We start from the raw sequence: 13,194 nt of genomic DNA on the forward strand, positions 1-13,194 counted from the left end.
AAAAAAAAAAAAAAAAAAAAAAAGAAAATATTGTGTAATAAGATGTTTGTTTTTCTACCGTTTGTCTAGTTTGTGTTAATAAATACTGAGGAAATTGTTTCTGGGTGAGGACACTGTGCACATGTGGGCATGTGTGTGTGTATGTGTTTGTGTGTGTGTGACATGTGTGCTTATGTGAACAAGTCAGATGTGTGTGTGTGAGAATCACACGATATGTGGTGGCTCATGCCTGTAATCCCAGCACTTTGCGAGGCTCAGGTGGGAGGATTGCTTGAGACCAGGATTTTGAGGCCAGTCTGGTCAACATATCGAGACCGTGACACGGTAAAAAAAAAAAAAAAAAAGAAGCCAGGTGCGGTGGCTCTCACACCTGTAATCCCAGCACCTTGGGAGACCAAGGTGGGTGGATCACCTGAGGTCAGGAGTTCGAAACCAGCCTGGTCAACATGGCAAACCCTGTCTGTATTAAAAATACAAAAAATTAGCTGGGCATGGTGGCAAGCACCTGTAATCCCAGCTACTCGGAAGGCTGAGGCAGGAGAATCGCTAGAACCCAGGAGGCAGAGGTTGCAGTGAGCCGAGATCGCACCATTGCACTGCAGCAACCTGGGCAACAAGAGCAAAACTCTGTCTCAAAAAGAAAGAAAGAAAGAAAAAGATTTCACAGGTGTGAGATTTCTAGCGTGTAGGGCAGGAGTGGAGGAAGACTGGAGGCTTGTTCGTGACAATGGCTGTGTGTGGTTCCGTTGGGGGACAGGGGTGCGTGTTGACCCACAGCTGGGCATCTGTCCACCCTAGGATTCACCAGGGAGAATCCAGGACCATCAGTGGCTGGCTGTGCGATGCGTGTCCCTACGCCCTGCCCATGTGTGTGCGGCGGGATTGAAAATGCAGTGCCCAGGCCCTGGGTCTCTGTGGGCTCTGTCGGATGCGGGCTGTGTACTAAGCCCCAGTGGGTTCCGTGTTCCCTCCTGTGCCTGCGTCTGTCTCCCTGTGTCTCCCTGGCCGTGTCTCCCTGGCCGTGTCTCCCTGGCCGTGTCTCCCTGTGTCTCCCTGTCCGTGTCTCCCTGTCCGTGTCTCCCTGTCCGTGTCTCCCTGTCCGTGTCTCCCTGTCCGTGTCTCCCTGGCCATGTCGCTCTCTGTGTCTGAAGTTCATGGCCCTCCGGGGTGGGTGGGACTCTGAGTGACTCTGCTGCCCTCTGTCCCTGTGTCTGGGGCGGTGCAGAGCCAGAGGGTGGCTGTTCTGTGTTCCTGGGACCAAGGAGGCTCTCTGGGAAGTTAGCAGCTGGAGATTAGATTTCAAGGGATCACAAAAGGAAATGAGAATGAAGGATCCCCGGGCAGGGCCAGGCCAATGGCCAGGGTCTCAGAGCTGTCAGGAGAATAGTCATAATAGCTTCCATGTATTGAGTACCTATCGTGTGCTGGGCACAGTACTTCATGCTTTATGTATTTGCATTTATACTATTATGTTAATACAATATTGTATGTTCAGTATTCATATTACATACATCATATACATATATATATATTTCTTTCTTTCTTTTCTTTTTTTCTTTTTTTTTTTTTTGGAGACAGAGTCTCGCTCTGTCACCCAGGCTGGAGTGCAGTGGCAAGATCTTGGCTCACTACAACCTCCACCTCCCAGGATCAAGCAATTCTCCTGCCTCAGCCTCCTGAGTAGCTGGGATTACAGGCATGTGCCACCACACCCAGCTACTTTTTGTATTTTTTCAGTAGAGACAGGGTTTCACCATGTTGGCCAGGCTGGTCTCGAACTCCTGACCTCAAGTGATCCTCCTGCCTCGGCTTCCCAGAGTGCCAGGATTACAGGCATGAACCACGATGCCCAACCTATATAATATTTATAAATAACAATTATATGGATTGTTCATAATGTTTTATATCAGTTGTAAATTACTTTATAGAGACTTCTTTTTTTTTTTTTTTTTTTTTTTAGAGACAGGGTTTCCCTCTGTTGCCTAGGCTGGAGCACAGTGGTGCAATCACAGCTCAATGCAGCCTCGACCTCCTGGACTCAAGTGATCCTCCTGCCTCGGCCTCCTAAATAACTGGGACTACTGGCATGTGCCATCCTGCCTGGCTCATGAGACCTCACTTTCTATTCTCCCATTGAAGGTAGGAGGGAACTGAGGCTCAGAGAGGTAAGTTCATTTTCCCAAGGTTGCTCAGCAAGCAGGTGGCAGAGTCAACATCTGAACCCACTTCCAAGTGTTTCCAGTCTTTGGCTCTTCATAACAGCCCTACCCCGCCCGAGGTGGATGCCACAGCGTCTGAGGAGGACCAGCAGGGCGTAGTTTTGGCTGAGCGACCATGGATAACAGCAAATTGTTGGCGTTAGGTTGTTGTGATGGTTTATGTTTATTGAGTCCTTACTATGTGCCAGGCACCATGCTAAAGGTTTTAATAATGATGATGATGTACCGGGTGCAGTGGCTCATACCTGTAATCCCAGCACTGTGGGAGGCAGGAGGATTGAGTGAGTCCAAGAGTTCGAGACCAGCCTGCGCAACATGGTGAAACCCCATCTCTACAAAACAATAAAAAAATTAGCAGGGTGTGGTGGCGCGTGCCTGTGGTGGCATGTTCCCTACTCAGAAGGCTGAGGTGGGAAGATTGCTTAAGCCGGGGAGGTCGAGGCTACAGACCTAGGAGACAGAGTGAGACTGTCTCTTAAAAAAAAAAAAAAAAAAAAAGATGGTAGTGATGATGACAGATGCTCATACGGCACTTAGCGAAGGCCGATCCCTTCTCTAAGTGCTGTGACATGGATTAATTCATTTATTTCCTTTTTTTTGTTGTTTTGTTTTTTTTGTTTGTTTGTTTTTGTTTTTTTTTTTGAGACAGAGTCTCGCTCTGTCGCCCAGGCTGGAGTGTGGTGGCCGGATCTCGGCTCACTGCAAGCTCCACCTCCTGGGTTCACGCCATTCTCCTGCCTCAGCCTCCCGAGTAGCTGGGACTACAGGCGCCCGCCACCTCGCCCGGCTAGTTTTTTGTATTTTTTAGTAGAGACGGGGTTTACACCGTATTAGCCAGGATGGTCTCGATCTCCTGACCTCGTGATCCGCCCGTCTCGGCCTCCCAAAGTGCTGGGATTACAGGCTTGAGCCACCGCGCCCAGCCTATTCCCTTTTTTTTCTTTTGGCGGGGTCTCACTCTATCACCCAGGCTGGAGTGCAGTGGCACGATCTCGGCTCACTGCAGCCTCGGCCTCCCAGGTTTAAGCAATTCTTCTGCTTCAGCCTCCCAAGTAGCTAGGATTACAGACACCTGCCACCACGCCTGGATAAGTTTTATATTTTTAGTAGAGATGGGCTTTTGCCATGTTGGCCAGGCTGATCTCGAACTCCTGGCCTCAAGTGATCCTCCCACCTTGGCCTCCCAAAGTGCTGGGATTACAGGCGTGAGCCTCTGCACTCAGCCCAATTAATTTATTCCTTATACCACCACTCTGAGGTAAGTACCATCAGCGTGTCTTTGAGGCCTTTGTTTGCACAGCTCGTAGAGGAGCTGGGATTTGGACCCAGACAGTTCGACTCCATGGACTGTCCTCCTAAACTGCATCCCTTCTACCATCCCCTGTAACCTTTTCAACATTCCTATGGTGTAGGAGGAAACATTACCCATTTCACAGATGAGGAAACCAAGGCCCAGACCTGTACTGACAGAGCCAGTGGACCCGTGTCTGTCTGATCAGTGCATCCACACTCTGACCCTGTTTTGGGAAGAGGCTGGGAACTCCAAAAAACCTTGGAAGGGCCCTGGCCAGGCTCCCAGAGGTCTGGGTTCTTGTCCAGTCCTAGGGTTCCAATCTCCCTCTCCTTCCTATGCTGCTCTAATTGCTCTAATTTTTCCTTTGCCTTGTTTCTTTTCTTCTTTTTTCTTTTCTTTTCTTTGTTCCTTGCTTCCTTCCTTCCTTCCTTCCTTTTTTTTTTGAGACAGAGTCACTTTGCCACCCAGACTGGAGTGCAGTGGCGCGATCTCGGCTCACTGCAACCTCCACCTCCTCGGTTCAAGCAATTCTCCTGCCTCAGCTTCCCGAGGCTCTGTGCGCCACCATGCCCAGCTAATTTTTGTATTTTTAGTAGAGACGGGGTTTCACTATGTTGGCCAGGCAGGTCTCGAACCTCTGACCTCAGGTGATCCACCCACCTGGGCCTCCCAAAGTGCTGGGATTACAGGTGTGAGCCACTGCGCCCGGCCCTTGTTTCATTTCTACTGGCTGATTGGTAAGAGCTCATTTTATATGATAGGAATTGAGTCTATTTTTCCCTGGATGGGTTTGTGGGTTTTGTTTTGTTTTGCTATACAACAGTTTTACAGTTTTATACAGCTCAAAAGGTTCACCATTTGTTTTATAGATTGAAGATTTCCAACCTTAGTTAAGAAAGTCTCCCGGCTCCTGAGGTGGGAGTGGCAGGCTCTTTCCTCCTCTCCCTCTCCTAGGCCTGTCCTTAGCGTGTGGGAGGGAGGGTGCATTTCTTGTCAATTTGTAGGCACTCTTTTTTTTTTTTAAATGTGATCTTGGCTCACTGCAACCTCCACCTCCCGGGTTCAAGTGATTCTCATCCCTCAGCCTCCCGAGTAGCTGAGACTACAGGTGTGTGCCCTAATTTTTGTACTTTAAGTAGAGACGGGGTTTCACCATGTTGCCCAGGCTGGTCTTGAACTCCTGGCCTCAAATGATCTGCCTGCCTCAGTCTCCCAAAGTATTGTGATTACAGGCATGAGCCACCGCGCCCAACCTGTGTGCACTCTTTATATATTATAGCTTGTAATGCTATGCTTTTGAAATGTTGCAAATATCTCCTGAAGCCTTTGTACGCTGTCTTGCAAAAGGTTCTTAACGTGTTATGCAAATACTGCTATCTCGTGCTTCACAGATTCTGGATTGCCAGCCTTGGTTGGGAGGATTGCCCGGTCTGAGCCTGGTGGGGGTGGGGCGTGGGGCTCCTCATCTCCTTCTCTACCTGCCCCCATCCCACAAGGGCCTCTATCCTTATCTCCAGCTTCTCCTTTCCCAAGGTCCTGCCTCCCAGGGAGGGAGCCTGCCCAGCCAGGAGGCCCCAGCCTCCCACTCCCGCCTCCCCCAACCCAGTCTTCCCTTATCTAGAATGAGGGTTGTTCCATTCCTTATCTTTTTTTTTTTTCCTGGCTTTGTTGCCCAGGCTGGAGTGCAGTGAAACGATCTCAGCTCACTGCAGCCTCGAACTCCTGGGCTCCAGCGATCCTCTCGACTAGGCTTTGTGAGTAGCTGGGACTACAGGCCAGGCCACCACACTGGGCTAATTTTATATTTCAGTAGGGACGGGATCTTGCTATGTTGCCCAGACTGGTCTCAAACTCCTGGGCTCAAGCCATCCACCCCTCCAGGCCTCCCAAAGTGCTGGGATTACAGGCGTGAGCCACCAGCAAGCCCCTTGTCAATTTTTAAGAATTCTTCCCATTTCTGTCTATTAACCTATGCCACCCTCTGTGTTGCAAATGACTCCTCCTCAAGTCCCGTCTCTTGTCTCTCTTTATAATGTTGTTGGTCACCTAACATCTTAGGGTGCTAAGTTGTATACACAGCGTCCACCTTGTACCCAGGGTTGTGGGTTTCTGACCTAGGTTAGGCAGGTCTCCCGGCTCCGGGGCGAGGGGCGCCCTCCCCTTCCCTCCATGAGTCCTTATCTCGCAGCTTGTCCCTTCCCACGGGTCGGGCGCATAAAAGCGCGCTGGGCCGCGGCGGGGCACTACCACCATGTCCCCTCTGCGCCCGCTGCTGCTGGCCCTGGCCCTCGCCGCCGTGCCGTGCGCCCAGGGCGCCTGCCCCGCGTCCGCCGACCTCAAGCAGTCGGACGGGACGCGCACTTGCGCCAAGCTCTATGACAAGAGCGACCCCTACTATGAGAACTGCTGCAAGGGCGCCGAGCTGTCGCTGGAGCCGGGCGCAGACCTGCCCTACTTGCCCTCCGACTGGGCCAACACCGCCTCCTCGCTTGTGGTGGCCCCGCGCTGCGAGCTCACCGTGTGGTCCCGGAAAGGCAAGGCGGGCAAGACGCGCAAATTCTCTGCCGGCACCTACCCGCGCCTGGAGGAGTACCGCCGGGGCATCTTGGGAAACTGGTCCAACGCTATCTCCGCCCTCTACTGCAGGTGCCCAGCCGCCCAAAGCTCCGAGCCCACCCCAGGCCCCTGCCCCAGCTCCGCACAAACCCCCACACCCATCACCCAAGCCCCGAGGCTGCTCCACACCCCTGAGCTCCCGACTGGGACTGGGAGCACCAGGCCTCCCTAAAACCAGTGGTGGAGGCCCCATCTCAGAGTCCTTACCCAGACCAGGTCCTCCTTCTCTTCACCCCCAGCACCCGGTCCCCACTCCACCTGCAGCCCAGGACCCTGGGACGGAGATCTCCGCCCCAGCTCTGGGATTCAGAGCCAACCCTCCATCTTCTGGAATCCTCCACCTACTCACCCGCCCACAGCTGTTCTTCCCAGGGAGGGCTGGCTAATTCTGGGGACTGAGACCTCCTAGACCCCCTCACCTTGGTCCCCAGAACCAAAGCCAGCCCCCATGCCCCAGATCATCACATCTCAAAATTCCCAGACTCCAAAACGAACCCAGACCTCAAGACCCCAGACTCAATTATAGGAACACCCAGTGTGTAGCTTTCCTGCTCTCCACTCCCCTAGACCCTCTAGACCAGCCTCAGCCCTAAAACCAGTCCCACAGCCCACCCCTAAGACCCATCCCTGGAGGTCCCTGAGGCCACCTTGCACTCACAGACCTGGGACCTAGATCCAGCAGTGACACCCTCCCAACCTCCCAAGCCCTCCCAAGTCACTCCTGTCCCCCAAGGGCTCCAAGGAGCCCCAACTCCAAACTCCCAGGCTAGGATCCCTGGTTCCTGAACTTGGAGCCTCAGACCCAGACTCCCCAGTCCGCACCCAGCCTCAGGCTTCTAGAACTCACCAGACCTGTGTCTCTGAGAGCCCCTGGAAGGAATTCTTGATTACCATTTCAGGTGCAGCTGATGCTTTGCCGGTCTCTCATCTGCAGCTTCCACAGAGTGCCAGACCCCTCACTCAGCCGATCCCTGAGCTCTGCTGCGGGGCCCCAAGACCCAGGAGAAGGAGCCTTCTGCCTGCCCCTCCCACCTCCCCTGCAATACAGCCTTTGTGCAGTGGTCCCCGTCTGTCATCTGCTTGTCCCTGGGATGCAAGTCCTCACTGGACCGGGTGGGATGGAGGAGAGAGCAGGGTGGTTGGGCCTGGGTCAGCCCATACACAGGACAATGCCATGCATGAGGACACGCCATAGACTTGGACATGGTTTTAGGTGTGCACAAAGACACACACCCACAGAAGAACATGTGAGTGAACTACAGGGGAACCTTGGGCTGACTGTTAAATATGACATATGCCCCACCCTTTTCAGTAATTAACCCTTCTTTAGGCTGGTGTGGTGGCTCAGGCCTGTAATCCTAGCACTTTGGGAGGCTGAGGTGGGCGAATCACCTGAGCTCAAGAGTTGGAGGCCAGCCTGGCAAACATGGTGAAATCCCATCTCTACTGAAAATACAGACATTAGCCGGAAATCACTTGAACCTGGGAGGTGGAGGTTGCAGTGAGCCGAGATCGTGCAACTGTGCTCCAGCCTGGGCAACAGAGCGAGACTCTGTCTCAAAGCAAACAAACAAGCAAAAAACTCCTCCTTGAGCCATTTCTGGCCTCCCAGGGGCCTCCGGACTCCCTCCATGGTTCCTGCAGGGGACAGCAGGGGGCCTTCTAGGACTCAGCCCTGGGCTAGGGCTGGGATCGGCAAGTGATCAGATCAGGACTTTGAGGTTGATAAATGCTTTTAATCCCCACATTCCACACACGGGAGACACTGTCATTCACATTTTCATATTTCTGTTCTGGTCACAGTCTGTGTCCCCACACCCTCATGAATGAGGGACTTTGATGGATGCCTGGGTTTGGGGGGTCTGCGGTAGCTGGAGAAGATACACAAAGGGTCTTCGGAGGACAGTGTGGGACAGCTTTGAGGGGACGACAACTGCAGACACCTGGAGGGAGCTAGAGGAGATTCTGAGACTTAAGAGACATGGAATGGCCGGGCGCGGTGGCTCACGTCTGCAATCCCCCCACTTTGGGAGGCCAAGGTGGGTGGATCACTTGAGGTCAGGAGTTTGAGACCAGCCTAGCCGACATGGTGACACCCCGTCTCTACTAAAAATACAAAAATTAGTCGGGCGTGGTGGCGGGCACCTGTAATCCCTACTTGAGAGGCTGAGGCAGGAGAATCACTTGAACCCGGGAGGTAGAAATTGCAGTGAGCCAAGATTGTGTCACTGCACTCCAGCCTGGGCGACCGAGTGAGACTCCATCTCAAAAAAACAAAAAAGAAAAAGGAGAGTAGGTAAGTAGAGATGCTAAGGGGAGATGTGTGAAGAGATCAGAGGTCAAGGCCAGTTCAGAAGGACCCCGGGGTGTGAAGGGAATGGAAGATCAAGGATCAGGGGCGGTTAAATGGGACAGGAACTGAGTGAAACGAATGGCTCCATCCCCCCTTCAACAGACATTCACTGCCACTCTGCTCACAGCCCTGGGCTGGGTGGTGCTGGCAACACAGTAGTGAGCATTCAGTTTCAGTGAAGTTCAAAGAAGCAGAGACCAGCCCTCAGCATCCTTGAGCACAGGTGTCTATGCATTCACTCAACAGAGATCTACGGAGCGTCTGTGCCAGAGCATCTGTCAGGCACTGAATTTACAAGGAGTGGCTCCGCCCTCACGGGGCTCAGAGAGTGCTGGGAAAATGCCGGAGTCCACCGCTTAAGGGTGTGTGAAGCTGTCCATCAAGAGAGAAGCCAAGGTCCAGGGAGGAATAAGGGGCCTAAGAGGTGGCTAAGAGTTAGGGGCTTCTAAAGCTCAGGGAGGTGCTGTGGGGTCAGGACAGAGGAGCCAGCCAGTCACTCCCGGAGCTGCACAGACACGGAGGAGTCAGTCACCCGTGTCCGCCGCAGCCCACCAGGCTCCATGCGGTTCTTGGCCTTGTGCAGGAAGTGGATGAAGCGCACACCAGGACCATAATGGCGGAATACGTGGGACACCTGTGGTGACAGCACCCGGGGTTAGGGAGGAGCCCTTTTCGAGGACCCGTGGACCTGCTCTCCTCCCTCTGTGAGGTCTTGGGACAAGAACACACATCTGGGGTTTAGGGCCCCAGGGCTGAGAGTCTCACCTGGACCCAGCGGCCAGGGGGTCCTCTCCCAGAAGTTCGGGGGGCCACGTGGTGCTGAGCGATGACCGTGCGGCGGTCAGCTGCCAGCAGCCACACGTGCAGTTCATAGACGCACGCGTCCAGCCGGCTGTCCTCGAACCTGCAGGCGGGGTCAAGGCCTTCAGCTGCCACTGCAGTCTCAGCTACCCAGCCCCAGTCCCTGGCCCCGTTCCCCATTCAACACACATGCTGTTACGCACGCTGTGGGTGGTACCCTGAGCTGGGTGGTGCTGGCAACATAGCAGTGACCAAGACAGCCCCACACCCCGTCCACACGGGATTCACAGTCCAGTGAGGGAGGCTGGCATGCCACCAAACATGACAGCCAGGAACGGCCAGGGTTGGGATGGGGAGCACGGGCAGAGGGGTCAGGGCCAGGATGAGGGGACCCAAGCAGAGGGATTGGGGACAGAATTGGGGACCCAGGCACAGGGGTTGGGGCCAGAATTGGGGGCACAGAGAGGTTGGGACCGGGATGGGGGGGCACAGGGCACTGGAGCAAATGCACCTGACCCAGCTGAGGGGTGATCAGGGAAGGCTTCCTGGTGGAGCCATGTGTAAGTGACTCCTAAGGAATGAGAAGGAATTTGTCTTGAGAATAGAGGGTGATAGGCTTTTAAGAAATAAAGAATAGGCCGGGCACGGTGGCTCATGCCTGTAATCCCAACACTTTGGGAGGCTGAGGCGGGCAGATCACTAGAGGTCAGGAGTTCGAGACCAGCCTGGGCAACATGGTGAAACCCTGTCCCTACTAAAAATACAGAAATTAACCGGGTGTGGTGGCACATGCCTGTGGTCCTAGTTACTTGGGAAGCTGAGGCAGGAGAATCACTTGAACCTGAGAGGCAGAGGTAGCAGTGAGCCGAGATGGCACCACTGCAGTTCAGCATGGGCGACAGAGTGAGACTCAGTCTCAAAAAAAAAAAAAAAAAAGAAAAGAAAAGAAATAAAGGTCAGCCTCAGTAACCCCCTGGCACATTTCAAAATCGGAAAGACTCAAACAGAAGGGGCCAGGGAGGTGGGCAGGGCAGAACCCTGTAGCACCAGGAGGGTCTTGGTGAGGGGCTGAGAGCAAGGGGAGCTCAGAGTAAGGCCCATGCTCTGGGCAGCCCTGCGTGATCACAGGGTCAGGCTGGCAGGGCAGGGGCACGCACCAGTCCATGACCGTAATGTCTGGTTGTTCGTCATCCAGCAGCTCCTCCCACAGGCCCTCGGCCAGAAGGTCCACACACTGCTGCTTCACTGTCCAGCTGTGAAAGAAGGGCCGGGAGAGGCGGGGTCTGCGATCTGCCAGGATCCTCGGGGATCTCCCTGGTCGGCCTGGCTCCAGGGAGCAGGAAGCCGTGTCTTAGCGCTTTCTTAGGGATAGCTTGGGTCCCCACATTTGGGGTGCTCCCTCATCAGCACCTTCCAGTCTCAGGCCCCATGGCCCCCTCTGAGGGCAATGCATCCTGAACCCCATGCTACAGACGAGGAACCTGAGGCTGAGGATGGAGACGTGTCCAAGGTCAGGCAGCAAACATGTGGCAGAGCCAGGATCCCAACCCTGGCCTGTGTGACCCTGAGCCTCCGAGTCACACCAGCTCATCTACTGCGCAGGAGCAAGGCTCTGTTTCATGGAGGACAGGGGGTGGCCTGGGGTGACTCTTCCCCTCCCAGGGAAAGAGCCTTAGAATAATTACAACAACAACAAGAATAGCCAGGCGTGGTGGCTCACGCCTGTAATCCGAGCACTTTGGGACGCTGAGGCAGGCAGATCACTTGAGGTCAGGAGTTCGAGACCAACCTGGCCAACATGGTGAAACGCCATCTCTACTAAAAATACAAAATGAGCCGGGCATGGTGGCGCACACCTGTAATCCTAGCTACTCAGGAGGCTGAGGCAGGAGAATTGCTTGAACCTGGGAGACAGAGGTTGCAGTGAGCTGAGATTGCGCCACTGCACTCCAGTCTGGGCAACAGAGTGAGACTTTGTCTTAAAAACGAAAACCAAAAACCAATAATAGCTGCTATTGACTGGTGCTAGCCAGACCTGGCCAGGCCCTAGGCTGTGTGTTTTACAGGCATTCTGTCTTATGCTAACCCTGTTTACAGAGCAGGAAATAGAGGTCTAGAGAGGCCAAGTCAGTTTCTCCAGTTCTCGCAGTGAGGAAGGGTGGAGCAGGGAATGGAGTGTAGGCCACACCGGCCCCGGCAACTCACCTTTGGTTCTGCTGAAGCTTTTCGGTTCCAATGTACCAGCCACGGAAATTGCCTGCAGGTTGGGGAGCGAAGGGTTAGAACACCCCAATGCTGGAGGACCCTCCCCACCTCCAGCAACCCGGCCCTCCAAGCACTTACCCAGAGTCTCCAGGGGTCGCTGGGTGGGACCAGTAGCAGGTGCTGGCTCATAAATGTTGATGCCTGAAATGGACAGGTGAGTGGAGCCTCTGGGCAGCCCCTCCACCTTCCACTGCCTCATCCCTCCCTACCCGCAAGGCTACACACTGGAAGGGCAGGAATCTGTGCCAGGTCAGGGAAGCCCGGCAGGGATGAGTGAGTCAGGGCTCTGGGGAGAGGGCGATGCCAGGGGGTAAGCGGGGTGTGGTGAGACAGAGACAGAGGGACAGAGAGAAGAACCCAGAGAAACAGACAGGCCAAGAGTTTGAAACCAGCCCAGCCTAGCCAACATGGCGAAATCCTGACTCTACTGAAAATACAAAAATTAGCCAGGCATGGTGGTGCATGCCTGTAATCCCAGCTACTCGGGAGACTGAGGCAGGAGAATTGCTTGAGCCTGGGAGGCAGAGGTTGCAGTGAGCCGAGATTGCACCATTGCACTCCAGCCTGGGCGACAGCAAGACTCCGTCTCAAGAGACAAAAACATAGGCAGAGGGGGAGAGAGAGAGGAAGAGAGAGAAAGAGGGAGAGGTGTGAGAGAGGTAGGTGAGAGACATGACAGAGAGGGGCAAAACGGAGAGGCACAATGACAGAAAAGGGGACAGAGGGATGCAGAGAAATGAAGAGACAGTGAGAGACAAAGAGCCAGAGAGATAAGGAAACACAGAGGAAAAGAGGAAGAGACAGACGGTCAGGATGGTGCCTCCCAGCTGCTCGGGGCCGTGCCGCACCTTCCGGATTGGGCGAGCGCAGCAGGTTGCGGTAGAGCGGCCGCCGCAGCAGGAGCAGCTTCCAGGTGAGGCGAGGGGGCAGCTCCAGGCCCCCGCTCAGCGGCCCCCACTTCTCCAGCAGCAGCTGCCGGGCGTGAGCCTCGGACGGCTGCTCCGGCTCGGGGAGCTCGGGGGCCTCCGGGGCCACGGGCGATGGGAGAGACGGCGGTGAGGGCAGTGGTGGTGGCGACGGCGGCGGTGACGGCGACCGTGGCGAGGGAGGCAGCTCCTGGGGAATCGCGGGCCCATCGGCTTCCATCCCGCCACCGAGCGCGTGTCCCTCACGAACCTCCTCCATCCCTCGAGGCTGTGCGACTGTCCCGGTTTCGCAGGGCTGGGGTTAACTGGGAGCGGGAAGGGGCAGGGCACCCCGGCTGGCATTTAAGAGAGGGGCGTGTCGGGGGAGGATCTTGTCCCTCAGACCCTCCTCCCTCAGACCCAGGAGTCCAGGTCCAGCCCCTCCTCCCTCAGACCCAGGAATTCAAGACCCCAGCCCCTCCTTCCTCAGACCCAGGGGTGGGGTTCCCCAGTCCCTCCTCCTTCAGACCCAGGAGTCCAGGCACCAGCCCCTCTTCTCTCAGACCCAGGGGTCCAGTTCCCCAGCCCCTCCTCCTTCAGACCCAGGGGTCCAGGTCTCCAACTCCTCCTCCCTCAGACCCAGGAGTCCAGGCACCAGCCCCCTTCTTAGGTTCCCAGACTTCCTGCCCCAATTTTCCCAGGGCCAGCTGAGGACCCAGCATGGGCCTGACAGAGCATGTG

General features: G+C 55.0%; 2 protein-coding genes and 1 pseudogene across 3 annotated transcripts in view; 2 read left to right on the forward strand and 1 right to left on the reverse strand.

Annotated features, from left to right (window-relative positions):
• LOC113219794 overlaps nucleotides 1-886 on the forward strand; it is a 39,050-nt pseudogene extending 38,164 nt beyond the window's left edge. Inside the window, exon 5 of the transcript XR_004228648.1 lies at nucleotides 799-886. The product of XR_004228648.1 is annotated as an interferon lambda-2-like (transcript). The remainder of the gene's footprint in view (nucleotides 1-798) is intronic.
• Nucleotides 887-5,758: 4,872 nt separating this feature from the next.
• Nucleotides 5,759-7,193, forward strand: SYCN (syncollin). The gene is made up of 2 exons (XM_023229439.2): nucleotides 5,759-6,159; nucleotides 7,029-7,193. The coding sequence occupies exons 1-2, from the start codon at nucleotides 5,765-5,767 to the stop codon at nucleotides 7,036-7,038; spliced, it is 405 nt and encodes a 134-aa protein (XP_023085207.1). The 5' UTR covers nucleotides 5,759-5,764; the 3' UTR covers nucleotides 7,039-7,193.
• A 654-nt stretch (nucleotides 7,194-7,847) lies between these two features.
• On the reverse strand, nucleotides 7,848-12,759 carry NCCRP1 (NCCRP1, F-box associated domain containing). Its single transcript, XM_023229409.1, has 6 exons — nucleotides 12,397-12,759; nucleotides 11,627-11,689; nucleotides 11,489-11,540; nucleotides 10,441-10,536; nucleotides 9,248-9,386; nucleotides 7,848-9,116 (listed from the first exon to the last, which is right to left on the reverse strand). Exons 1-6 carry the CDS (start codon nucleotides 12,731-12,733, stop codon nucleotides 8,976-8,978), a joined length of 828 nt encoding a protein of 275 aa, XP_023085177.1. The 5' UTR covers nucleotides 12,734-12,759; the 3' UTR covers nucleotides 7,848-8,975.
• Nucleotides 12,760-13,194: the final 435 nt, after the last annotated feature.

The sequence above is a fragment of the Piliocolobus tephrosceles genome, chromosome 21 (assembly GCF_002776525.5).
Source record: "Piliocolobus tephrosceles isolate RC106 chromosome 21, ASM277652v3, whole genome shotgun sequence".
NCBI classification, from domain to species: Eukaryota; Metazoa; Chordata; class Mammalia; order Primates; family Cercopithecidae; genus Piliocolobus; species Piliocolobus tephrosceles.